This window comes from Cyanistes caeruleus, chromosome 13, assembly GCF_971803275.1.
Source record: "Cyanistes caeruleus chromosome 13, bCyaCae1.hap1.1, whole genome shotgun sequence".
NCBI lineage: Eukaryota > Metazoa > Chordata > Aves > Passeriformes > Paridae > Cyanistes > Cyanistes caeruleus.
Genome location: NC_141713.1, coordinates 326,634 through 350,682, shown reverse-complemented (window position 1 = coordinate 350,682; position 24,049 = coordinate 326,634). Strand labels below are relative to the sequence as shown.

Sequence of the window (24,049 nt, the reverse complement as noted above, 5' to 3'; positions counted from 1 at the left end):
GCAGCTTGGCCGCAGCACGAATGGGGCCCAGGTCCAGCCTGGCCATTCCTGCACCAGGGGCATCGTGCTCCGGCTGCAGGGCTGTGCTGGACACAGGGGCTGCAGCCAGGCCCCAGGTGTGGTGAAGGGACTGAGCCTCCTGCTGTGGGAAAGGGGTGCGAGGTGCCCAGGCTTTTCACACACACACGCAGGCTCACGCAGCCAGTTTCTGAATCAGCTGCCCTCGATGCACGTCCCCATTAGCAGCTGCTTCCCCTCAGGTGAGGGACATTCCCTGCCTCTCCCCACCGCATCTCCTGCCCAGCACTGGCTACTGCCCACAGCCAGGAAAAGGTAAAGGTAGTCCCTGGCCCTGGGGGAAGGTCTGCAGGCAGGGCTCCAGCCACCCCCTGCACCTGCAGAGCAGATCTGGTCCCACAGTCCCCATGGCCAGGCCACTGCCCCAGCCGGGGCACCCATGGCATACAGAGCACAGGCAGCAGGGCTGGTTTGCATAGTTCTGAACATTTAATAACTCAGTCTCTCTAGCGTTATATCCACATCCATTAAATTAAAAACAGGCTCAGGAGGCAGCTCCCGGCTGATTAAATTACAAGAAAAAATTACTGTGCACCAAAATGTTGTTATAGAAAAATAGTCCTGTGGCCCCTGGTCAGTGGCTCCGTCCATGGCTGGCGCAGGTGGGAGCCTACACCATGGCCCCGGTGTGTGGCGGCGGACGGCAGAGGGGCTCGTGGCACTGGCCCCCAGCCCACAGGGAAGGGGCAGCAAGGGCAAGGGCTCCAGCAGGGAGCAGAACAGATTGTCACCAAGTGGGGGCAAGGCACGTCAGGGGGCTAGGGCTGCAGGAATGCTGGGCACTGCCCAGCACAGGCAGGACACAGGCAGAGCTGGGGCAGTGCTGGCACTGGCGCTGACAGTCCCAGCCAGCAGCACCTACAGCCCTGCCCAGGGGCAGAACACAAGGGGCCCAAGGCAGCCCCCCAAAGCAGGAACTGTGTGAGGGGTCCCTGCCCAGGCTGTGGGCTGTGCCATGGGCACAGGGTCAGGCGGTGCTCAGCCTGATGCTCCCCGGTGCCAGGGTCCCTACCCGCTGCAGGCAGCGGCGGTGGGATGGGCAGGCAGTGGGCAGCAGCAACAGCTGAGGCCTGGTCGTTATTGCTGTTGAAGGGCACAAGTGGAAGCAGACAGGCCCAGGGGAGGTGGCAGGGAGCTGGGACACAACGAACTGAGCCTGGGATGCAGCTCCACAGGGGCCGAGGGTGGGAGGGGCAGGGGGATGCTGTGGCAGAGGTTGGGCTCAGCCCTGGGGGCAGAGCCACCCCTGCCCCAGCCAGCCCACCTTGAACCATGGCAACCCAAGGACTTCACACACTGCCCACCCTAGAGAACTCACAGGACCCCAAGCAGCAGCCACAGACCCAGCATGGGAGACACTGCTGGCCAGGCAGGCCAGGAAGCATCAGGGACCCCACTGCCATCAAATGCCCATGCAAGGGGCACGGGATGGACGCAGGGCCAGGAGAGATGGTGCAAGACTGGGACGGTGCTGTGCTGGGGATGGTGCCTGCAGGACCATGCCTGGCCGCCCAGACTGGGGCTGAGGGACGGTGCCAGTGGATGGGAGCCGTGGGCTCCTGCAGTGCAGGAAGGGGACAGGGGCAGAGTCCAGGGCCCCTCAGCCTCACCTGCCCCAGCCCTGCGGTGCCGGGCAGGGAGGAGGGAGGGGCAGGAGGGCTCATCAAAGGGCACTTTGGTCTCTGATGAAGGCAGTCCTCTCGCTGTGGGCCTCGTAATCTTCACCGTCCGACTCAGAGGGACCCTCCTCCTGCCAGATGTCAGAGGGGAGCCCCTTGTAGGAGATGATCCCACTGTCCAGGGCATACACCTTCACACCCCGGAGGCTGAAGCCTGAGCGTGCTTGCAGCACCAAGAAGATGGTGACAAAGATGATGACGATGAGGATGCAGCTGAGGCTGGCAATGAGGACAGGCAAGTTGACTGGAGGGGGGGCCTCAGCTGGTTCCTCCCCATCTGCCAGGGCAGGGGACGCACGGCTGCTCTGTGTCTGGTGGGAACAGGAGAGGTCTAGGCTGCTGAAGTGGGAGTGCGCAGGACAGGTGAGGCACTGGTTGGGGCCAGGTCCTGCACAGGTGGCACAGGAGGGGTGGCAGGGCAGGCAGAGGTGAGGTGCAATGGGCTCCACGCTGTTCTCCAAGTTGTAGTGTGTGCTCTGGACACCGGGTGCGAAGCCGGGAGGGCAGCGCTTCAGACAGCTCTTCTGGTGCAGGTAGTACCCCTCCTCACAGACTGTGGGACAGGCAGGGTCAGCACGGCCTGGGGGCTGCCTATGCCCACATTCCCTCCCTACTGTCCCCATACTCACCCACACAGGTCTGGCTGGGGGTCAGGGTCTTGCAGCCACTGCTCTCCAGCTGGTTGGAGAGGCTGGGGGAGTCGGTGGCCGTCCCATACAGCACAAGCGTGAACTTGGTGAGCGTGCCTGCAACAGTGCGGGGTGAGGACCACAGAGGTGAGATCACCCATGAGACCACCCATGCCTAAGACAGGCATAGAGAGGGGGCTCACGCTGGTCCCCCATCCTGGCTGCCAGGGGACAGCAGGGTCGTGCCCACCACCTGGGAGAGTGCCTCTTGTGGGGCCATGCCCCTGCAGAGGAGTCCCAAGGGGAAGGGGATCAGGTGAGCTGGCACAGGGTCTCTTGCCGGGACTCCCGCTGCCCCAGAGGGGCTGCAGCACCATCCCACATGCCCAAGTCCAGCCTCTCCCCAGCCAGATCATCCAAAACATCCAAGATGTTACTGGCCCCTCAGCTCAGGAGCAGCAGGGTGAGCACACCTTGCATCCCAGACTTGGAGGGAGGCAGTGGATGGGTAAGAACACCCCTACCGTAGTTCTTGGCATCACTGGTGTTCTCAATCTCCAGCACCCACTCCCCGGAGGGGTCCTCATCCCATGAGTGCGTTGTCATGAAGGCCCAATCATTGAAGCCATCAGCCGAGAAGTCGTGGGGCCTACGCACCAGAGACAAGATGTGAGTGCGAGCACGTCCCAAACCCAACTGGGCCAGCCTAGGCCAGGGGACAGCCTGGGGCATCCCACAGCCCAGCACCCACCTGGCAGCCAGGAGGGTGGAGCGGGTGCCCATGGGGCTGACCAGGTGGATGGCCAGGTCCCCCCGCCGGTTGTAGGACAACGTCAGCCTGGCCTGCGCATGCTCCAGCCGGCTGATGTAGTTGGCTTTTCCCAGGCAGGCATCCACTTTCCGCCGTACTTCGAGACGCTTCCCAATGTCCCTGCCGAGGACAGGCATGTGTGAAGCCAGTCCCAGATCAGGGGGATGTGCCAGAGTCCCCATTCCTTGCTGTGGGGCTCTGCAGCTGCTCTGGGGACTGGGCACCAGGGTAGCTAGAGCAGGAATCAAATCCGCAGTGGATCAGAGTGGCACCCCCAGTGTACCATTCCCAGACGGGTGCAGACAGGAGAAGGGGCACCCCAGCTCTTGGGCATGGCAGGGGGAACTGCTCTACCCAGTGCTGCCTCCCCAGGCACCACTCCATGCAAATCCTGAATAGGCCCTTTATCCACACACTGCAGGCCAGCTACACCCTGCATGGCACAGCCAGGGGCAGGATGGGCAGTGTTGTCCGCATCCTGCTGCTGGCATGCAGCCACTCCCCACCATGATGCTGGCACAGCATGTGCCTGCTGTATCCACACAGGGCTGGCTCCCCAGGGGGCTCAGGGCAGGGCCCAGCCCTAGCTCCCTTCATGCACAGGAACATGATCCCCCCCACCCGGGAGCCCCTAGGGAGTGCCCCGGCCACAGACAAGACTGCACATGCTGCACTGTGGCAGCAACAGCCAAGCAGGACTCAAAGGAGCTTCTGTCTGCCCCCTGAAAAGCCCCTCTGTCCAGGATGACTCGTGCTGGCTGCACCCCAACCACAGTGCCCCAGTCTGCCCACGTTCACTGGCCCAGCCCTACAGCCAGGAAGGCTCAGTGACATCAGAGCGGGATGGCTGGAGGTGCCTTTCTCAGCTCTCCCCAGGCTCTCTCACAGGAGGATGCTCCAAGGGTCTTAGCAGCAGTTCTGTCCCTGAGATTCTCCCCACTCCCTGCTCTGGGTCCAGAGGCTCTCAAGCTCCTGTGCTGAACAGATGCCAAGTTATCCTCCTGGGCTCATCAGCCCATACCTGGGCTCTGCAAGGATGTCAATGACACACTTCCTCTGAGGTCCCACCGTGGTCCAGTTCTTGGCCAGGCTCACCATGGCCCCAGCATCCAGCAGGCCGTAGCCATACGAGTGGCTGACTGTGGACAAAGAGGGCGTCAGCACGGCTCCGGGGGTACGCAGGGGGGGAAGTTTGCCTGGCCATGCTGCATGCTCACGGGGCTCTCCTGCCTCCTTCACCCCACAGGGCTGCCAGAGCACTCTGCCTCAGCACCCCAAGGCTAGTGGTACACATGGGACTGGGGTCTCCCCAGTACCTTTGCGGCCAACACCATTGGTGACCCAGTCATTGGCATTCAGGTGAGCTGGCTTCGAGGTCTGCACCACCAGGTGCTGCATGTCCCGCCAGGTCAGGTTCTTGCTACAGGGAGACATGAAGCTCAGATCAGTGCTAGTTCCTGCTGGCCCCAGGTCCAGGCACCACTGCTGCACGGGGCTGGCACAGCCATGACCATCCAGCCCCCTCTGTCCCACCCTTACTTGGCTTCCAGGGCGAGGGCGATGATGCCAGCGGCCAGGGGCGCTGAGGCCGACGTCCCGGTGTGCAGCTCAGTGCACTTCTGTCTGAGGTCAGTCGTCACCTGCAAGGAGGAGTGCCAGGGCAGGAAATGCTGCAGGCACATCCCACCCCCTGAGCCCCTGGCCTGCAGACAGCAGCAGCCCCCACTCACAATCTGCTTCTCATTCTGGTTGCCACTGCTGTAGGTGGTGGCAAGGGTGGAGGAGCAGGCCTCGCTGTACCAGGGCACGTTGCCGTACTGTGTGGTGCTGCTGATGGACAGCGTGTAGATGCTGTTGGTGTAACCGTCACAGTTGCAGCTGTCATGCTCACGGCCCCCATTCCCTGATGCCCAGACGAAGATGGAGCCCAGCCCGCCTCGGCCCTAGCAACAGAGGCAGGGTGAGGGCAAGCACCAACACTGCCACAGACAGGAAACCCCAGGAGCTGGGGACAGGTGTATGGTGCCAGCCTGAGTCACACAGACAGAGCAGATGCAGCTGGGATACAGGGGACAGCATGACACTCCAGTCACAGCCCACCAACCTGGGTGCCCTCACCTAGGCCTATGGAGGGTGCCCAGCACCTTGGCAGAAGCTCCAGGGCTGTAACAGTGGGTAACACACCAGGCAGCAGGAGGCCCAGACAATGTGAGGCTTCCAGGAGCCCAAGTCTTTTTCTGCTCAGATGTCACCTGGCCTGACTCTGTGTGGGATTGTGGCAGAGCTGCAGGAGCTCACAATACAGTCCTGGCCATGCCTCAACACCTAAATGTGGCAGCTACCCGCGCAGAGGATGTGACAGAGTCAGCATGGCACCACGTGAATCTCTCTGTAGGGAATCCTGGGCAGAACATGACATCTCCCCAGGCGGGTGACACTGCCAGCTCAAAGGGACAGTGGAGGAGGAGGATGGGTGGAGGAAGTGGGGAAGAGCAGCTGGCACAAAACCAGACAAGAACCAGGAGAGGGCTTGGGAGAGCAGGGAGAGAGCATCCCACACAGGAGCCCTCACAGCAGTGAGATAACACCATATGGGAGGAGTCCTGACTCAGAGCCATCACACAGGAAGAACAAGAAAAACTAACAGAGCCTGATCCTAGAGATGGGGCTGAAAGATGGCTCATCCCAGGAAGGCCAGGGTAACAATGAGGACAGGAAAAGGGAAGGGAGACCTGGAGGGAGAGCAGGAGTAAGGCCAGTGCTCCCCTAGCAAACCCTCCTTCTCACCTGGCTGACCCCACGGAAGAAAGCCTCCTCTGCCAGCCGGGCCGGGCCATCCACAGTCTTGCCGTCGTCCTCAGGGCCCCAGCTGGCACTGTAGATGTGGATGTGGTTGGGGTTGAGACCCAGGGAATGGGCCTCCACAGCATCAGTCACCTCCCCATCCAGCATGCGCACACCTAGGGCCAGAGAGCAAATGTCATGGGCAGCCAGCTGGGGCAGAGTGGCCACAGTGCCGCTGGTGAGAACCCTCCAACCCCTGCTGCCACCTGTACCATGGGCTGCCACAGGGCTGCTGCAGCCAGCAGCGCCAGGGTCCCCGGTTCAGCTGCTGCTGAGGCCACTCAATGCTCACAGGACCCCACGCAGGGCAGGGCAGCACCCACCTCCGATCCTGGCATTGTATGCCACGCCAACACCACAGATCCCATTGTTTGCCACGGCAGCCACTTCCCCAGCACAGCGCGTGCCATGCCTGTAACCAGAAGAGGACGAAGCATGCTCATACAGGGCGTGAGGAGCACAGGGGTCGGTACTGGCTGCAGCCCCAGCAATCCCAGTCCGGGCTGCCTCCTGTCCCCTCAGACCAGGTAGCCAATGAAGGCTCCTCCATCTGCCCTCCTGCTCCAGAGCCAGGGCACTGAACAGCCCACAATGGCTCTGGGCAGAAAAAGGATGCTGCTAACATCAAAAAGGGAGGTGAAGCATTCCCCATGGGGCAGAAGTATGCCGCCAGCCTCACAGCTTCCAGCAGCCCGTGTGGGGTGGTGCTGCACTAAGTCCCTGCCACACTTCAGCTCTGTATCTTCACCCCTCCCTCCTGCCTCACCTGTTGTCATTCATCTGTGTGTAGCGGGGCTGTGGGTCTGGGTCCTGGTCATTGACGTCAAAACTTGCCCCTGGGTCCTGGAAGACAAATTGGACAATTGGAGACTGCCTACCTTAGCCACTGAGCCCTGCTGGCTCATGCCTGCACTCTATGGCCTGAGGCTGAGCTGAGCAGGGTGGGAGGCTCCAATCCCACCTGCACGTCCCACCATGGTGGGTACTAGCCCTGCACTTCACAGCTCTGAGGTTGCCATGCACAGACACAGCAGCCCAGACCAGCTCCCATGGCACTCCGCCCTGCACCATCACCCAAACTCACATAGTTGGCCTCCAGGTCAGGGTGGTTCTTCTCAATGCCGTCATCCAGGATGGACACCACTATGCCCTTGCCCGTGTATCCCTGTTCCCAGGCCTGACGCACGTTCAGGTCCCGCTGGTTCGTGTTGTACTGCAGAGAGAAGCCTTGGTACTAGGAGATGCACCCAGCCACAGCCACTGTGATGGGTGTGTGCCCAAAACCCACCCAGCTCTCACCCTGCTCTTCTGTGGATTTCAATGAGGAACCACAGGGACCTGGGCACAGGGTTGGGCACAACTAGCTGAGAAGGGCTGCTCTGAAAGTAAGACTGAGCCCCAGACTGTGCTTGTGTCCCACAGACAAGGCACCCTTTGCAGAGATAAGGCTTGTGCCCACACTCCGGGAAGCAGGCAGAGGCATGGACCCATTCCTGGGCCAGACAAAAGGCAGTACCTCCTAGTCGAGTCCTGGCCCCCCCCAGCCCTCCCAGCACTCCAGCCAGGAGCCACAGCTCTGCAAGCAGAGCCTCCTCCCCGGGGTGTTCCCATAACACAGCGCTGGGAGAAAGCTGCCCCAGGCTTTCCCCCTCCTCCTCCTCCCTCCTGCCAGCCTAGCAGCCACTGCCTGACAGCAGTTCCTAGGTTGCCACGTCTGTGTCCCCAGACTTTTAGCTGCAATCATGAGCACATGCCCTTTCCTCATCCAACACTCACCAGGTACCACTGCTGCGGGAACTTCGGGTCTGTGGGCTCCATGAAAACGTCTCGCTTGGTCCTGCGCTTTGCCACCTGCTGCTCCAGCCACTGCACCTGAAGACAGAGAAAGTGTGGGGTCCCCCACTGACCCCTCACGCCCCCAGCCCTCAGCCTGCCTGGAGAAGCTCTCTCCAGGAAGCTCAGTCAGCTCTGGCCTGGCAGAGTATTGGACCTGTCAGAGCTGCTGCCACCCCCAGTCCGCCCCTGCAGGCCCCCTGCCTGGACGTGCCCTGCAAAAGCTGCACTCCAGTGGAGCAGGACGGTCAGAGAGCCAAGCTACACTGAGACACAGGCTGCCAAGAGCTGCCACACCACACCACACCACACACCTTCCAGGGCCTGGGCTGAAGCCAGAGTATGGGGAAAATAGCAGCCTCCACACACCACTGCTCTGGGATCTGTTTATGGCCCTGCACACCTCATCCTGTGTACAAGCACACAGAACTCTCCTGGGAACAGAGGTTCTCAGGCTCTCCTGGGCCCTGGGATTCCAACAACCCACAGGCCAATGACGCTGGCTCCACCAGCTCCCTGCCCTCGCCAAACACACGTGTGCTCCCACCTGCCTCTGCCAAGGAGCTCTGCTCAGGCAGCTCAGCCCTGTCTCGTGCCCAGCACTGGCTCACGTGCCCCTGTGAAGTGCCCAGGACCAAAGTCAGGCCCTCCTCACTCGTACCTGCGGTTCCCTGGCCAAGTGGCTGTGCCAGGGCTGGTGGGGCGAGAGGGAGCGCTTCACCACGCCGCGGTGCTGGAAGTGGTAATAGTCACCAAAGATCTGCAACAGAGAAATGCTGCTCATGGGACAGACATGACAGCCTGGTCTCCTTGACTCTCTACACCCCATATCTGCAATCCTGAGCTCCAGGGCTGCCATGCACAGGCTTGGCCCCCTACTCCAGAGTGGCTGGTGAGGCTTATGTCCAGTACTCTGAGTGGGACCTCCTGTGAGAAGCTATGGCAACTGGTGACGAGGCAGCTGGGAAGACCCTGGAGTAGCAGAAATGCAGCTGCTGTGCACCTCACCCTCCTGCAGGTCCTCATATGGCAGCAAGTCTCACGTTGCCCAAAAAAGCTGCTGCCCTGGCTTGAAGACCCCAGGCAAGCAGTGGCAGAGAGGGACAGGCCTTTCAGAGTCAGCCTGTGAGAGACACCAGACTCAGGGGACAAACCCACTGCTTCTTTCACAATGCCAACCAGCTCCTCCTGGAAGAAGGTCCCAGTGGCTCCAGGCCCCACACCCCAGGTGAACCCAGCCAGGGCAGGGTCTTCACCAGCCTCTACACCTCTGGACAGGCTTCTCCCCAAGTACCCCACTGGAACACCCAGCCTCTACCTGGGGCACAGGCAGTTTCAGTACGGCAGAGCAGGGGGCATGCAGGCATCCAACCCCAGCAGGGTCCGACTCCCACTGCCAAGCAGCTGTGCTGTGCTCACCCCAGCTCCACTCCCATGTGGGGACAGCCCAGACCGGGACTTCAGCACAGTCCAGCTGGGGTAGGATGAGAATCCAGCACAGCTGGTGGGGACAGGAGGCCATGCTGCCGCCCAGATGGTTATTTTTAAACCCCAAACCCTCTCCAGTGCTGTCATTTCCGTATCCCCTCCCGCACATCCTGGGGCTGACGGACATGGTGGCCCCACCCTAGCCATCCAGGGCCTCCCAGCCCAGCAGCCTGCCCTAACTGGGGAGAAGGGGCCAAGCACGCACCCAGTCCCCTGTGAGTCACAAAGCTCAGGCAGTAGCCACAGGCAGGATCCAGCTGCCTGGGCTGTGCTAGAGCTGGAGGGGCTGGGCTTCAAGTGCTGTAGGAATATGAGGACATCTCACCCTCCTCCACCTCAGGCTGCCCCAAAACAGTCTGTTTGGGGCTAACAAACCTCCCCAGCTTATTAGAGCTCTGCAGATATGCTGCCAATTTGGACAGACCAGGCCGAGCAAGATGCACCCAGCTGAGCACCAGCTCAGGCCCAGGGCAGCAGCCAGCTCTCCCAGGTATGCACTTCACCCCAAACCCTGGACACGCTCCTCTGGCACACTGTGTTTCCCCAGGACAGCCCAGGATGCCTGTCAGTTCAGAGCCCTTGAAGAGGTGTCACAGTACAAAACCTCTGCACAGGGCTGGTGTGAGAATACAAGCTGCAGGCTGCTTGCCCTCCCTCAGCATTCCCTCACCCCTTTTGGTGACAGAGCCCAGATTGCTCCTGCACACAGACTGCAGCTCTGACTGGTCATCCAACTGGATTAGGTCTGCACTGACATCGTGGTGGCAGCCAGGAGCTGGCCAACCCACACAATTCCACCCTAATCTCCACTGTCCCTGTCCTCAGCAAGGGCAAAGCCAGCCCCCAGCACCACGTGTCTCTGGTGCCAGTTCAGTGCTGCTGCCCAACTCCTGGCCACAGCTTGCAACTACTCTGGCCAGTCCCAGGGCTAGAAGGCTGCCTGTATGCCTGACCACGGCCCCGGGAGTGGAGCAACATGCTGACTGTAGCCCAGTGGTGTGGGAGACAGGACCACCCCTCCCCGGGAAGGCACTGTCCTGCCAGCACAGCCGAGGGATGGCATCATCAGTGCCCTTCCCCATCAGTGACCCCAATCCCAGCAGCAGGGGGCAATTCCTGTGCCCCCTTTTCTGCACAATCCCAGCAGTGCAAACCCCCACACACCAACCTCACTGCCACACGTCGCCCCCACCTCTGACCCACGACCTGCCACTGCCCCCTGTGTCCTACTCAAGCCCTCCTCAAGGCCACTGGAACCAGTCATCAATATGCATACTGGCCTGACATGTTCTTTCCCCTGAGATCTGCTCTGAGAACACTGACAGAAGCTGCCTAAGGCCATGCCATGGCCCATCCAGTGTGGACACCCTCACTGGAGCCTAGCCACAACCCCCACAGTTCATTCCTATGGTACAAAGCCCAGAGGACTTGGGGCTCCCTGACCCAGGGGGCCCTGAGTAGCCAGTGCCCATACAGGGCTCCTTTTGGGTGGGAGGACAAGGTCATGCTGGCTCCTGTAGCAGCTACCTTCCCACTGCCACTGCTCCCAGCAGCTGCTCACAGCGAGGTCCTGACACCACAGCCACCAGTTGTGCAATTTCCTCTGGGATTTCACCCTGAACTTCCTTCCCAAAGAGACAGCTCACTGCCAGCACAGCCATGCACGCTGCCTGGTCACTGTCTGACGGCAGTGGCCCCCCGTTGGGGGGACCTGCTGACACACCTTCTGTCAAGGACAGTTTAGTTTAGGGGTAAGAATATGCAGCTGCTGCCGTCCCGCTGAGCTGCAGCCAAGCTGCACTGGGCAGCTTGCTGTGGGGAGCAACAGTGGAATCTGGAAGCCTTGCCATCCATCATCACACTGCACTTCAAGTTCAGTTCTTTCACACTAGGATGGGCTTTTCCTCCTTCCCCACGCAGTAGGCAGTGTGCCACGCCATGTCACCAGAAGGTCCCAGTGACAGGGGGAGGCCCTGGCTCCATACAGTTAATTGCCACTATCCAGTCAAGACAGCAGATGCTGGAAGGCCACAGCAAACAGGCAAAAACACGTGGCCCTGCTGCCAAAAAGAGCAGGCTCCAAGCCAGCTCTGGGACTAAGTTCAGCACCTGCCCAGACCATGGCAGAGAACACTAGTTCCATTAGAAGAGGGAAGCAGGAGACTTACCGGGCCTAAGTTGAGGAATCCATGCTTCCTGGCCAGCCTGTCAGCCTCCTGGGGTCCTGCAGGGACGAGCACAGCCCAGGTGTTGGTGTAAATACGCTGGGCCAGCACCTCCTGGTCCAGGAGAGTGAGGGCAACCACCAGAGTCCAGAGCAACAGCAGCGAGCAGGGTCTCAGATCCATCAGAGTATCGGGGTTCCTCGAGCTGGGGAGCAGGAGGGTCCCGGGAGCAGGAGAGTCCTGGGAGCAGCAGCCTCCCAGCGTCAGCACTCCGAGGCACACTGGCCTCTCTGCCCTGCTGGTCCCAGCTCAGCCCAAGCCCACATGGGGCCAAGCCCACAAAAGCACAGGAACAGACTGTCCAGGACAGAAGCACAATCTGCAGAGAGACAGGAGAATGGTCAGGCCCAGGGCACCTTTCCTCAGACCTAGGGAGGGCAGGATGCACCATGCCGAGACATAGGTGAGCCATAGGGCAAGAAGGCCTTGGCACAAAGCACCTGCTGCCCCCCACAGCACACTGACAGCCGAGGAGCTGCCTGGCTTGGCGGTGTGCCCACGTGGCTGCTCCTGCATGGAGATGCTGTTTACCTTGCCTATTACCCAATGTTTGCTTATAAACACAGGGACTCAACCAGGAGGAGAGGAGGGCACCAAAGGAGAGAAGAGGCAAGGCAAGGGACACTGTTCCTCCTGCTGCCACTAGCCCTGCTCCAGCTGGGACTATCTGGGTACAGAGGTGGGAGCAACTGGGATGGTAGGCTCCAGTCCCAAGGGGAGACCAAAGGAGATGTCCCGAGGTGCTGTGCGAGGAATCCCAGCAAAATGAGAGACTGGAAGGAGGAAAGTCAGGGTGAGCTTCTGATCTCCAGCTAGCACAGCCCCAGGCTCTCATCTCCACAGCCATTGACCAGGCAGCACCTGGCAGCCATGGCAAGCACTGTGCTGCCTGTGACCAGCAGCAGCTCAGCTGTGCCCTTCCCCTGGAGCACAACATGGTGACACCGGTGTGACTCATCCCCACAACTCAGTGGAAACCAGGAGCACACCATCACCTCCAGCACAAACCCAGGGATGCCCAGGAAGAGCTCACACCTTGTGGGAGGGCAAATGCAAGAAGCTTGTAAGGAAAGAGAAGGGAGTGACCCATCCAGTGTAAGGGAGCCCACGACATGATGATGCCGGGGTGAGCTCCACACCCAGAGCTCCAGAGAGACTCTGGAATATCTGGTCATGCTTCAGAGACAGCTGGAAAGGTGAGAGCCGGCAGTTCCCAGAGGAGCCACATCCCCCTCTGTCCAGAAGCGGCCACAGCGAGCTGGCAGCTTGCAGTGCTGCGGGAGGCGAGAGCTCCTAGCAGCAGCCGGAGACCCCGCCGTAGGCTACGGCACAGACAGTGCAGCGACTCTGGCCAACGGGGCTTCCACAAGCGACCACACCTCGGCCAGTCCCGGGCCGGACCACCCCGTCGAAGCACCCAGAGCCGCGAGCACCCGCCGGAGGCTGTACGGGAGCCCCGGGTGCCAGACTCCCACGGCCCACAGCACAGCACGGCACAACGGAACGCTATCTGCCATGCTTTACCAGAGCCTGTGCCAACGGGCTGGGCAGTTTCCCCACCTCGCTGGTCCCGGCGGCAGCAGCCGTCCCGCTCCGGCGGTGACCGCTGCACGTGGGGACAGCCCGGCCGCCGGGAGGGAGCGCGGAGCCCGCGGCGCCTCCCCGCCGCCAGCGAACCAGCACCGCGTGCCGGGACAGCCCGGCCGCCGCACCGCGACCCGCCCGGGGCTCGCTACCCGAGGAAGGACCCAGCCCCGCACAACACCAACCCAGTGCCCCGCGCTGAGCGGAGGGCCCGGGCCTGCACCCGCGGGGCGGCTCCAGCGGCGGAGCTCAGGACGGCGGCGGCCGGGCTGGGGCCAGGGCGAGATGCGGCCTGGCTCCCCCTCGGCCTCCCGCAGCGGCGGCTCCGACTGCCCCCGCCGCAGCCCCGAGAGCGGCCGCCCGGCCCTCACTCGCTCCCGGGGACCGCTGGGCCCGCACATTCCCCGCCAGCAGCGCCCTTAGCCCGGGGCTGTCCAGCGGCTGCGGCCCCGCCGCCGCCCGGGTCCCGCCCGGCAGGGCAGCCCCAGCTGTCAAACCGCGCTCACCGGCGGGTCGAGCCATGCCAGGCCGATGCCGGTCCCGCGCCCTTACCGCGCGGCCTGCCCGCTCCGCTCCGTCCCGTCGGCAGCCGGGCCCGTCTGTCGGCGGCGCCGCGTCACGCCGCGGGGCGCCCGGAGCGCCCGCCCCGGAGCCGGGCCCGGCCCAAGCAGGGGCGGCCGGGGCGGCCGGCGGGGCCGCTTGTTTACGCCGCGCAGCTGTCAGCGCCGCCCGGCCCCGCCCCGACGGCCGAGCCACCGGCCCCGCGCGGCTCCCTCGGCCCGGCACGGCCCGGCCCGGCCCGGCCGCCGCTCTGCCGGGCGCCGCCGGATGCCGTCACCGCCGCCCGCCCCTCCCGGCCCGTGCTGCAGCGCCGGCTCCGGCACGGACCCCCGGCAGCCCCTCCGCACCGCCTGCCCGGGGCACCGCCAGAATCGGGGCCGTTCCCCGTCGCCAGTACCGGGCACGGCCCGGGGCTCTGCACGGCCTTTCCGGCAGCCGAGCATGGGGCTGTCCTTGCCACCCGGGGGTACCTATGCCGGCCCAGGCAGGAAGCCTGGATCTGCGCTGTGAGAGCCATGAACCCCCCCGTGGGCCCGCGGCACTGACCAGGGCTGTACGGGTGCCTGCGGTGAAGGGCACACAGAGGGTGCACCCCGTCTCCCACCTGGTGCAGCAAGTGGTGCGGTATGCTGCGACATGGGGCTGGCAGAACATGAGCCCCACCACATTAGCCTGTTCCAGCCCTGGCAGATCCCGGGGCAGGGAGTCCCCCAGCCAGGCTGCAGGAATCGCACTTCCCGTGAGGCCCATATCGTGGGGCTGCAACCCCAGGTCGGTGTGCAGCAGCCTGACAAGAGAAACTGTCTGGTAAGGAACAACACAAGGAAAATCTATCAGCCCCGTTTCAAGAGAGGGACTTCCACCAAGGACAAAAAATGAGAAGTGAAACACAGCTTCAGTCATTTGTAAAGAACAACCCACTGTGGGCACGGGACCATGTCATTAGCAAAACAAATGCAGCAGAGCCCAAAGTGACCTGAACCCAAACTGACCTGAATCCTCCACACTTGTGACGAGTCTGGCAGCACTGGGCAGGAGCAGGTCCTAGTGCTCTTTACAGAGAAAAGGAAATCACTCAGATACCATGATCGAGATCACGAAGCATTAGCAATCACACAGGAAACTGTCACCTTGGTAACCGAGATGCTGAGAACAGCCCAGAAAATCTAGCACAGGGCAGGTTGCTGTGCTAAACTGGGTTAGTTCTGCAGGGCAGCACTCTGGCCACAGGTATTCAGGCTGGGCTGACCCTGGCACCCAGCCCCAAGTGCTGCACCAGAGACCACCAGCCACAGGGGCTACGGTGCCCCAGGGCCACCTTCAGGGCCACGGTCCCACCAGGGGGAGAAGGCACCCGCCAGACAGGCAGCACTCACCCCAGTGTCACTGCAGCATGCTCAGAAATCGTCCCTGTGGCCGGCAAGCCCAGGCTGGCCCTCGGGGGCACAGGGAGCCAGCTGTGCCCCACGGAGTTTTATGGAGGATGTGTGGACAGGGCCAGGTGTGGAGCTGGAGTCCAGACCGGTGGTGGGAGGGAGGATGGGAGGCGGGCTGCCTGCCCCACCCATGAACCTTGTCTCTGGATGCCTCCTTTGGGCGCTGGCAGCAGTGCCTAGGCAGGTGAGGAGCTGCTGCACCTGGCTCTGTGACATGCGATGCGGAGAGGAGCTGACAAAGGGCCCTTGTCACCTCGGGTTTGTCACAGCGCTGCGGGGCAGGCAGGCAGGAAGTACCAGGCTCTTACGCAAACCACTGGCCTGGGACCCGCACTGACCCCTCAGCTGTGCCAAAGAAAACACCTGTGCCGGGAAGCACCTGGCTGCAGGTGGCACGACGCCACGGACAAGGAGAGCCGCTGTCCCAGCAGCCCCCTGGGACCCAGCTGCAGAAGGAGCAGAGAGTGGGGCCACCAGCAAGGACCTGAGTGGCTGCTGTGCCCCACTTGCCTCACGGGGCTGCCGGGCACCCCTCTCTGCCCCCAGCCATGATGCAGCGAGGGGGTGAAACAGCCACTGCCGCACAACTGCCAGGATCATGAACCCTCCTCTCAGACTTGGGGACCACGGCTCAGAGGCACCAGTGCAGTTCAGGAGACAGCAGGAGCAGCTGCTCCATGCAGCAGTGCCCAGCAGACTGGCAGCACTTCTGCCAGCCAGCCGTACTGTCCCGTCCTATGAGGTCTGCCCTGACAGGATCCCCATGGGTTCTCACTGCAGCCACAGGGAGCCAAACTGCTCCACTGAGGGTGGGAGAGAGTCCCTCACACTCCCCTTCACTGAGCAGACTGTGGTGTGGCTTGGTTGCACACACAATCAATAGAAACCCACTTTCATGGAAAAATCAGGTTCATTTTTAGCTTTCAGGTTGCAGAACACAACTTCCCATCTGCCCAAGCTCCCTGGGAGGCAGAGCAGCACAGGGCTGCACCCCTGCCTGCAGGCACCCCAGCCTGGGGGACCTGCAGGATTGCAAGTGAAAGCAGCCAGTAAGTGGGCAACAGCAGGGAAAGGACAGAGAGCCCACACAGAGAAACCAATAAAGAAAACCAAGTAACAGGCAGCAACAGCAGGTAGAAAGATCTGGATGGACCAAATCAATACCAGAAGGTTTACCCAGCACAGAGCAGCCTGCTCTGCCCACAATGCCCACAATACTCTGCTGTGCTGTCTCTAGCCCTCTCCCTGCACACATCCTCACACTCTCCCGAAGCTAAGGTTGCAGTCCCTTTCCCTGGAGTCTCTCCAGTCCATCCCCACCCCTCCACAATCAATACTACTAGCAGGCCCTTTGGTGCCCAGGGAGCTGGGACCGCCATGGCCCAGGCAGGATCTGTGCTCCACAGGGTCCTGCTGGTTCCTGCAGTTCTGTTCATCTCTGGCTCCCAGACAAAACATCTCGCTGTAGCCACATGCAGGGACTCAGGCCCAGCCCAAACACCCTGACCTTGTCCTTGCAGATACAAAGAGTAGCTGCTCGAGGTGGGTTCTGTAACTTCCTTGGGCTTTGTCAGCAGCAGTCATAATGCTGCCGAGGTATCAATCCACAGCCTAGTCTGGCTCTGGCTCTGCTCTGGGCTGTGGGACATGCCCTTCCATCACATCCTGTGACAGCACCCTGTCATCACCTGCTGTACAGGTGCAGGGATATCCTTGCCCAGCCTAAGTCCATAAGGTGCCTGTGGCACTTGGGGCATTCCACACAAGCGACATGCACAGGAACACAAGCACACCCGGGCAGGAAACATCAGGCTGGGAGCCCCCCTGCAGCCCACCAGTAGGAATGCTATGTGTCCAGGGGCTTCAGTGGGGAGGGCATGCTCACAAGTATGGACACCCAAACCCAGCCCAAAGACCAGCAGGTGTGGCTGGCACAGCACTGAGGGGCAGACTGGCCCATGCTCCAGGCTCACTCATGGCTGCCAGCCTTCCATGGACTCACACTGCCCCAGGTATGGGGGGCTCAGCCCCACAAAGTGCCTCTCACCCCACTGCAACCCAGCTGCCAACTGCCAAGCGCTGCAGGGCCAAGATGTCAGCGTTTGTGCCCCACTGTGCTGGGGAAAGGGAACATGGGGCAAAGAGACTTCACAGCATCTTTCTGCCAGGGCCTTCAGCACCTGCAGCCACAGAACTGAGCCAGGCTTGAAGGCATTTCCCTGTTTGCCCAGGTCTTTAGCTTTGCTTCACCTGAATAGGACAGCATCTGCTTTGTGTGCAATGCCCAAGCTTCCCCTTAGCTACTGTGGCCAAACGTTCCTCCAAGCCCTATTGGAGCTTATTCCTTGCCATGTGGCACAGGACTCACCAGGTGGGAACACAGTGTGACAACCAACATTAACAACATAAACACAGAGTGGGTGCTCTGGTTGTCACCTGGGCACAAAGGCCAGAAGCAGAACAACAAGCACACAGATCCACTCTTGCTCATTCTTGGCAGAGGCTATAGATGCTGTAGGATTATAAAGGTGCTGTAGGATTATAAAGGCACCAATGCCTCACTTGCTCAGGCAAACCACCAGCTTCAGGGCATCAAGGGAGCCTGCAAAACTCTGTCTCATGTAGGGACACACTGAAGCAGGAGAGCCCTAGACAGATCCCATACTTCTGCCTGTGGCAGAGACAGGTCTGTATGGAGGGCACTGCAGGGACACCCTTCCCCAGAACTAGAGAAGGGACTTCTAAAAAAGGGCACAACCGTGCCTGGGGTCACCACCCTCGCCTGCAGCCCAGCCAGATCATGGTCACCCAACTGGATCTGCCCAGCCCTGGCATCTCTGTACACCAGGGAGAGTCCCCCAGGAGAGAGCCAACCTCCATGGTGGCCTTGGGCCTCTGCAGCCACTTCTGGGACCAGACTAGGGTAGTACTCCTGCCAAAAATTTGGTCTGCTCTCCCCTAGACTGGATGCAGGAGATTCTGCCAGAGGGACATCTCCCAGCCCAGACCAAGGACACCAAAAGAAAAACACTTCCCTGCACTCCCTTAGGGATCGTGCTCCAGTGCTGACCCACCAACTGGAAAAGCAAATGTGCATTGGGCTTTCCTGACTGCCAGAAGTGGGCTCACCCCACATGGCCTCTGCCACACAAGCACAGGAGCACCTGCTCTCCTACTGCCAGTGAACTGTTAAAGCATGGCTCTGCCCCCTGCTTCCTAAATTTCCCTGCTAGCAAGCAGATTTCCTGGAAGATAAAACCTCTTCCTTTCTTCGTAGAAGCCGGTAGAAGGTAGCAGGCGGCAGACATGGCTGTAGCGGCTTGTGACGCAGTTTTACCCAACTTAAGAGAAACCATTATCTTCTGCGGCAGGATGCGCGCCTAGGGACATCCCACACCAGCCACTCGCTCTGACACCGCGAAACATCGCACCCCTCGGGAGCTGAGATGTGCTGACACAGGCAGCACCCGGCTGCTTACGGAGAAACTCCTACGAAGTAGCCGCGACCCCAGCCTTTCCCCACAGCCCCGTCACCACACCCATGCCAACGGGACTCCCAGGAGCAGCACGGCGCAGCTCCTGCCCCACGGCAGCAGCCACGCCGCGGGAGCGATTTGTCCTTGCGGCACAGGAGATGGAGAGCCAGGCCACAGCGCTGGGGCTTGCAGGGGCTGACTGGCAGCGGGTAGAGCAGGAAAACTTGGGCCAGGGCTGGCTCCGGCTGTCGAGGAAAAGGCAGACGAGCTGCTCTGCTACGCTGCAGGGAGGAACTGCACGGCTTCGGCAGCAGCCGGAGTCACCCGGCGCCCGCTCTGCCCCGAGCAGCCGCGCTGGCAGCGGGGACAGCGCAGACCCACCAGCCCCACTGCGCACCAAAGCCAGCAGCGGTTTTCTCAGGCTGTGCGGGGGGAATCCGGCACAGGAGTTTGCCAGACGCAGGACGTTCCCCCAGCTCAGCGGGTTACGGGTGACCCTGAGGCCCCGGTGTTGAGCACCGGCTCAGACCCAGCCCCGCACGGAACTCTCCCTGCCGCAGAGGGTGGGCGGCAGCAGGGACGGCCGGACCTGCAGAGCCCCAGCGCCGTTCAGCCACGGCCGGAGGCGCCAGGCGAGTCGCCTGGAGTCTGCCCAGGCCGAGCGGCAGAGGCCTATCGCGGAGCTGCCCGGTGTCCCCGACGGCCGCTCGGCCGGTGCCTCGCCCTGATGCCCGTTGGGAGGGAGACCCGCACCGTGCGGGAGGGAACGGAGCCTCTCCCGGCCGAAGGCGGACGGCGAAAAGACCGGAAACTCCCCGTGCCACCCAGCCCCCCCCAGCCGGGCCGAACGCAGGCACGGGAGCAGAGCCGGAACCCCGGTCCCCGTCCCGGCAGCGACTCCCGGCCCAACGTCACTTCCGGCCCTCGGCACGGGCCTGGTCGCGGCGGAAGTGACAGGTTCCGGTTCCGGGTGAGCGCTCGAGGCGCCGTTGTCAGCGGCACCGCTCGGCCCGGCCCGGCCTCCGCCCGCCGCCACCATGTCGGTCCCCAGTGCCCTCATGAAGCAGCCGCCGATCCAGTCCACGGCGGGCGCCGTGCCCGTCCGCAACGAGAAGGGTGAGCTGGGGGGCCGGGGCCCAGCGGGGTGGCCGGATGGGCGCGGGACCGGGGCTGGGACCGGGGCGGCGGGGGCGCGGGGCCGTGACCCCCGGTGACTGCCCGGCGCCCGCAGGCGAGCTGTCCATGGAGAAGGTGAAGGTGAAGCGGTACGTGTCGGGAAAGCGGCCCGACTACGCGCCCATGGAGTCCTCGGAGGAGGAGGACGAGGAGTTCCAATTCATCAAGAAGGCGAAGGAGCAGGAGGTGGAGCCCGAGGAACAGGAGGAGGAACTGGCCAACGACCCCCGGCTCCGGCGTCTCCAGAACCGCATTGCCGAGGATGTGGAGGAGCGGTAAGTGCTGGGTCAGGCAACAGCTGAGCCCCCTTTGCCTGTCTGGGGCTGGGCAGCTGGGACTCTGCTATGCTACAGGGAGAAACTGTACAGGGCAGGAACCGGGAACATTGTCCAGGCACTGCAGGAGTGTCTGTGACTTCCCATACCCACTCTGCATGGTGCCTTGGACTGCTTTCCAACCAGGAACCAGGCAGGTGCAGCCCATGTCCAGGTGTGTTTGGGTGGATGGTAGCAAAACCAGGCATGAAAATAGAAATTAGTGCTGCGTGCTGAGGCTCAGGATAGTGAGGAAGGATGGTGTCTCATGAAATACACCATGGGTAGGGAGCACTGAGTGCTGTTTGCCTCCCGTGGAGCTGCTGTTGGTTTTGTTTCCACTAACAAGGAGTCTTCTCATTGGGAACTCCACTTCTTCCTTGAAGCATGGACAGGGAAGAGCTGCCAGTGCCCAGCCACTGCAGTCTCCTGGGACAGAACGCATTAGCTCTGGCCACGTTTGGCAGTCTCAGCCTTACCATGGCTTTGCTTGAAGCGAGTTGTGAGGAGTCCTTTTCCTGCAGCCCCCTTATGTTCCAAGTACTGTACTGGCATCTCTTGCAGGCTGGCAAGACACCGCAAAATCGTGGAACCTGAAGTGGTTGGAGAAAGCGATTCAGAAGTGGAGGGGGGAGAAGCTTGGCGCCTGGAACGGGAGGACACCAGTGAAGAGGAAGAGGAAGAGATCGATGATGAGGTGTGTTTGCAGAGCTGGACAATGGGCCTAGCAAAGCTGGAAGGGCCCTTTGCATGGATATGTGGGCTCTCTGATGTATCTGGACAAGTGTCACACCTAGCCATGACTTAACTGGTGGGTCACCATCCTCTGGCATGGGACACTTGGGGAGGCCACACCACACCCAGAGAGGCAGGTACATCTTCTCAAAGCCAACACTCCAGACATGATGTGTGTTTCACAGGAGAGAAAGAAGTGGTAGCAGGGCTGACCTCTGACTCCTCTGTACTTGTCCCCATTAGGAGATTGAGCGTCGGCGCGGGATGATGCGTCAGCGAGCACAGGAGAGGAAAACTGAGGAGATGGAAGTGATGGAATTGGAAGATGAGGGTCGGTCTGGAGAAGAGTCTGAGTCAGAGTCTGAGTATGAGGAGTACACGGACAGTGAAGATGAAATGGAGCCACGTCTCAAACCAGTCTTTATCCGCAAGTAGGTGACGGAAGTGCGTGGGATGGCCCTGGATCATGGTTGTCAGAAGCTGAGGCCCAAGGAGACCTTACTGCCAGGGTCTCTTCTCACTCTGAGGAAGCCATTCCTCAGACACCTCCTTGGGGTGGGACAGGATGGTCACAGCCTGGCAGGGCTCAGCTAGGGAGCAAGGGGCAGTCCCTGCATCCACAGCCCCGTATCAGTTACGTTGCTGTGGGATCAGGCTGTGTGGAGTCTGACCAGAGCCTTTGGGAAAGGGCCATACATACGGTGGCAAAGGGACTTGGTAGTCCCCAGAAAAGGGAGATCTCCAGGACTTGACCTGTCTTGGAGAGGGCAAAAGCAGCTGCAGTGTGAGAGCCAGTGAGAGACTGAGCGGCTGCACTGGCTCATGGGAGGGCTGAAGGCTGTTGTGGCCCTGCTTTCAGGAAGGACCGGATCACAGTTCAGGAGAGAGAAGCAGAAGCCCTGAAGCAGAAGGAGCTGGAGCAGGAGGCAAAGAGGATGGCAGAGGAGAGACGCAAGTACACGCTTAAGGTGCGGAGGGGTGGGCTGGAGGCTGGAGGGGGAAATGACTGCAGCAAGTTTAGCTTGGACCTCACTGCAGATTGTAGAAGAGGAAGCGAAGAAGGAGCTGGAGGAGAACAAGCGCTCACTGGCAGCACTGGATGCACTTGATACAGATGACGAGAACGATGAGGAGGAGTACGAGGCCTGGAAAGTCCGTGAGCTGAAGCGTATCAAACGAGACCGTGAAGAACGAGAAGCGTAAGTATGGTCTGGTAGACAGGAGGCTGAGAGGCCACAGGTAGTTGAATCACCTTTTCCTTAGACTGCCCTTTGGCAGCAGGGTCCCAGCTGGACTGAGTGCCCAGAGCCCCTCCTGCCCACCCTTGGGGTGCTTTGCTCCCCAGCAGTAAATGTGTAAACTCTCAGGTGGTAGCTGGTGGCAGCCTCTCTCCCAGGAGATGCTGTGGGGACACAGGGTCTCAGGGGCTTTTCTCCTACCCAGCATGGAGAAAGAGAAGGCAGAGATCGAGCGTATGCGGAACCTGACAGAGGAGGAGCGCCGGGCTGAGCTCCGGGCCAATGGCAAAGTCATCACCAACAAGGCAGTAAAGGGCAAATACAAATTCCTGCAGAAGTACTACCACCGCGGCGCCTTCTTCATGGTGAGTGTGCTGAGGCCAGGCATGGCTGCGGCTGTGAGACCGCAGGGCTACCTTTTCCCTCTGGGTAGCCTCCCCTCTCCCACAGTGCCCTGGGGCTGGGGGTGCCCTGGGACAAGAGCCAACCCTCAGAGGCAGCATGGGGCTGAAACTGACCCAGATTGACCTCACCAGAGCATGGCAGATTAAGGGTTCCCAGTTGAAATTGAGCTGAAGCTTTAGAGCTGTCCCTGTGCTGCTGTTTGGGCTGACAGACCCAGCCAGAACCAAGTCAGCTCTGCATGGGCCACTGGAGAAGCAGCTTGGGGAACAACGCTCACATCCCCCCACTCTAGCAGGAGTTAATAGGGCTGCAAGTACTGTGGCAGCCCTGGCAGAGCCAAAGTATGACCTTCAGGCAGCTTCCACCACTGCTGCCAAGACTTGCTGGAACCTTTTAGGCTGAGCGGGTTTGTCCTCCTGCAGGATGAGGATGAGGAGGTGTACAAGAGGGACTTCAGTGCTCCGACCCTTGAGGACCACTTCAACAAGACCATCCTGCCCAAAGTCATGCAGGTGGGTGTGCTGGCAGAGGGTGCCCAGCCCGTATGCCAAGGGGTGGGAGTTCTGAGCACAGAGGAGCAGCAGGTCCTGCATCTCCCCTGAACAGTGGCTCACAAATTCTTCTGATCCCCAGGTCAAGAACTTTGGGCGCTCAGGGCGGACGAAGTACACACACTTGGTGGACCAGGACACCACCTCCTTTGACTCTGCCTGGGGCCAGGAGAGTGCACAGAACACCAAGTTCTTTAAGCAGAAGGCAGCAGGAGTGCGGGATGTCTTTGAGAGACCCTCAGCCAAGAAGCGAAAAACAACCTAAGAGCACGGGCAGGAGGGTCTGGTGTGGCTGATGCTGGCAGGAGGGCGCTGCTCTGCCAGCTGCTAGAGCCTGGGCAGGGCCAGGAGGGACATGTTCCAGGAATCCTGTGGTGATGAGCCCTTCCCCTGCCTGTAGCATGCCTACCCTGAAGCGGTGTCCCACTCCCTGTGCTGAGCAGACCTGATGGGTTCCTTGCCCATGCACCGTGGAGGACAGCCTGCACCATAGCCTGTGGTGCTGGCCAGGCTGCTGGCCTGTCTCAGCAATGGCCACCGTGGAGTTTTAGCAGTGTCTGCCACATTGCAGCACCACCCCTGGCTCCAGCACATCTGCTTCTGGAAGAATTACAGGACTTTTCCACCCATCTGGTCTACAACCCCTTGTTTGTACTGTCCCTGGTGTTAGTCTGGGCCCTGTTTTGGGGTGGTCAGCAGTGACTGCATCTCCTTACTGCGGTCCTGCTTGGCTTTTCTACCTATGTGGGGTGGGAGGCTTTGATTAAAGATTTGATTTTCTTACACACTGGTCCCTTTGCTCTCAAAGACGTGGCCATGCTGTTCTGCACCTTCTTGTGAGCCATGGTGATCTGGGGCAGCACAGGAGACACCAGTCTGAGCAGGGCATGAATGATTAGCTGTCACCACTGTCTCAGGCCTGTGCCTGGGCCTGTCCAGCCTGTGCTGCTCTAGGATCAGAAATCAGAAGAGGGCAGAGCAGCATT

General features: G+C 61.1%; 2 protein-coding genes across 9 annotated transcripts; one reads left to right on the top strand and one right to left on the bottom strand.

Annotated features, from left to right (window-relative positions):
• Positions 1-485: 485 nt before the first annotated feature.
• FURIN (furin, paired basic amino acid cleaving enzyme) lies at positions 486-19,596 on the bottom strand. 8 transcript variants are annotated; one of them, XM_086848680.1, is made up of 17 exons: positions 15,109-19,575; positions 14,725-14,784; positions 11,531-11,906; positions 8,536-8,634; positions 7,818-7,913; positions 7,126-7,254; positions 6,808-6,884; positions 6,365-6,453; positions 5,985-6,157; positions 4,928-5,140; positions 4,737-4,837; positions 4,514-4,617; positions 4,219-4,336; positions 3,138-3,317; positions 2,911-3,035; positions 2,387-2,503; positions 486-2,310 (listed from the first exon to the last, which is right to left on the bottom strand). In XM_086848680.1, exons 3-17 carry the CDS (start codon positions 11,708-11,710, stop codon positions 1,742-1,744), a joined length of 2,370 nt encoding a protein of 789 aa, XP_086704806.1. In that variant the 5' UTR covers positions 11,711-11,906; positions 14,725-14,784; positions 15,109-19,575; the 3' UTR covers positions 486-1,741. The 8 variants fall into 8 exon arrangements, with proteins under 8 accessions (XP_086704806.1, XP_086704805.1, XP_086704807.1 ...); XM_086848679.1 differs by lacking the exon at positions 14,725-14,784 and having other exon boundaries at positions 19,398-19,596; XM_086848681.1 differs by lacking the exon at positions 14,725-14,784 and having other exon boundaries at positions 19,234-19,577.
• MFAP1 (microfibril associated protein 1) lies at positions 19,471-23,846 on the top strand. Its single transcript, XM_086848690.1, has 9 exons — positions 19,471-19,760; positions 19,876-20,095; positions 20,699-20,831; positions 21,113-21,300; positions 21,729-21,837; positions 21,908-22,068; positions 22,313-22,472; positions 22,935-23,024; positions 23,146-23,846. Exons 1-9 carry the CDS (start codon positions 19,682-19,684, stop codon positions 23,326-23,328), a joined length of 1,323 nt encoding a protein of 440 aa, XP_086704816.1. The 5' UTR covers positions 19,471-19,681; the 3' UTR covers positions 23,329-23,846.
• Positions 23,847-24,049: the final 203 nt, after the last annotated feature.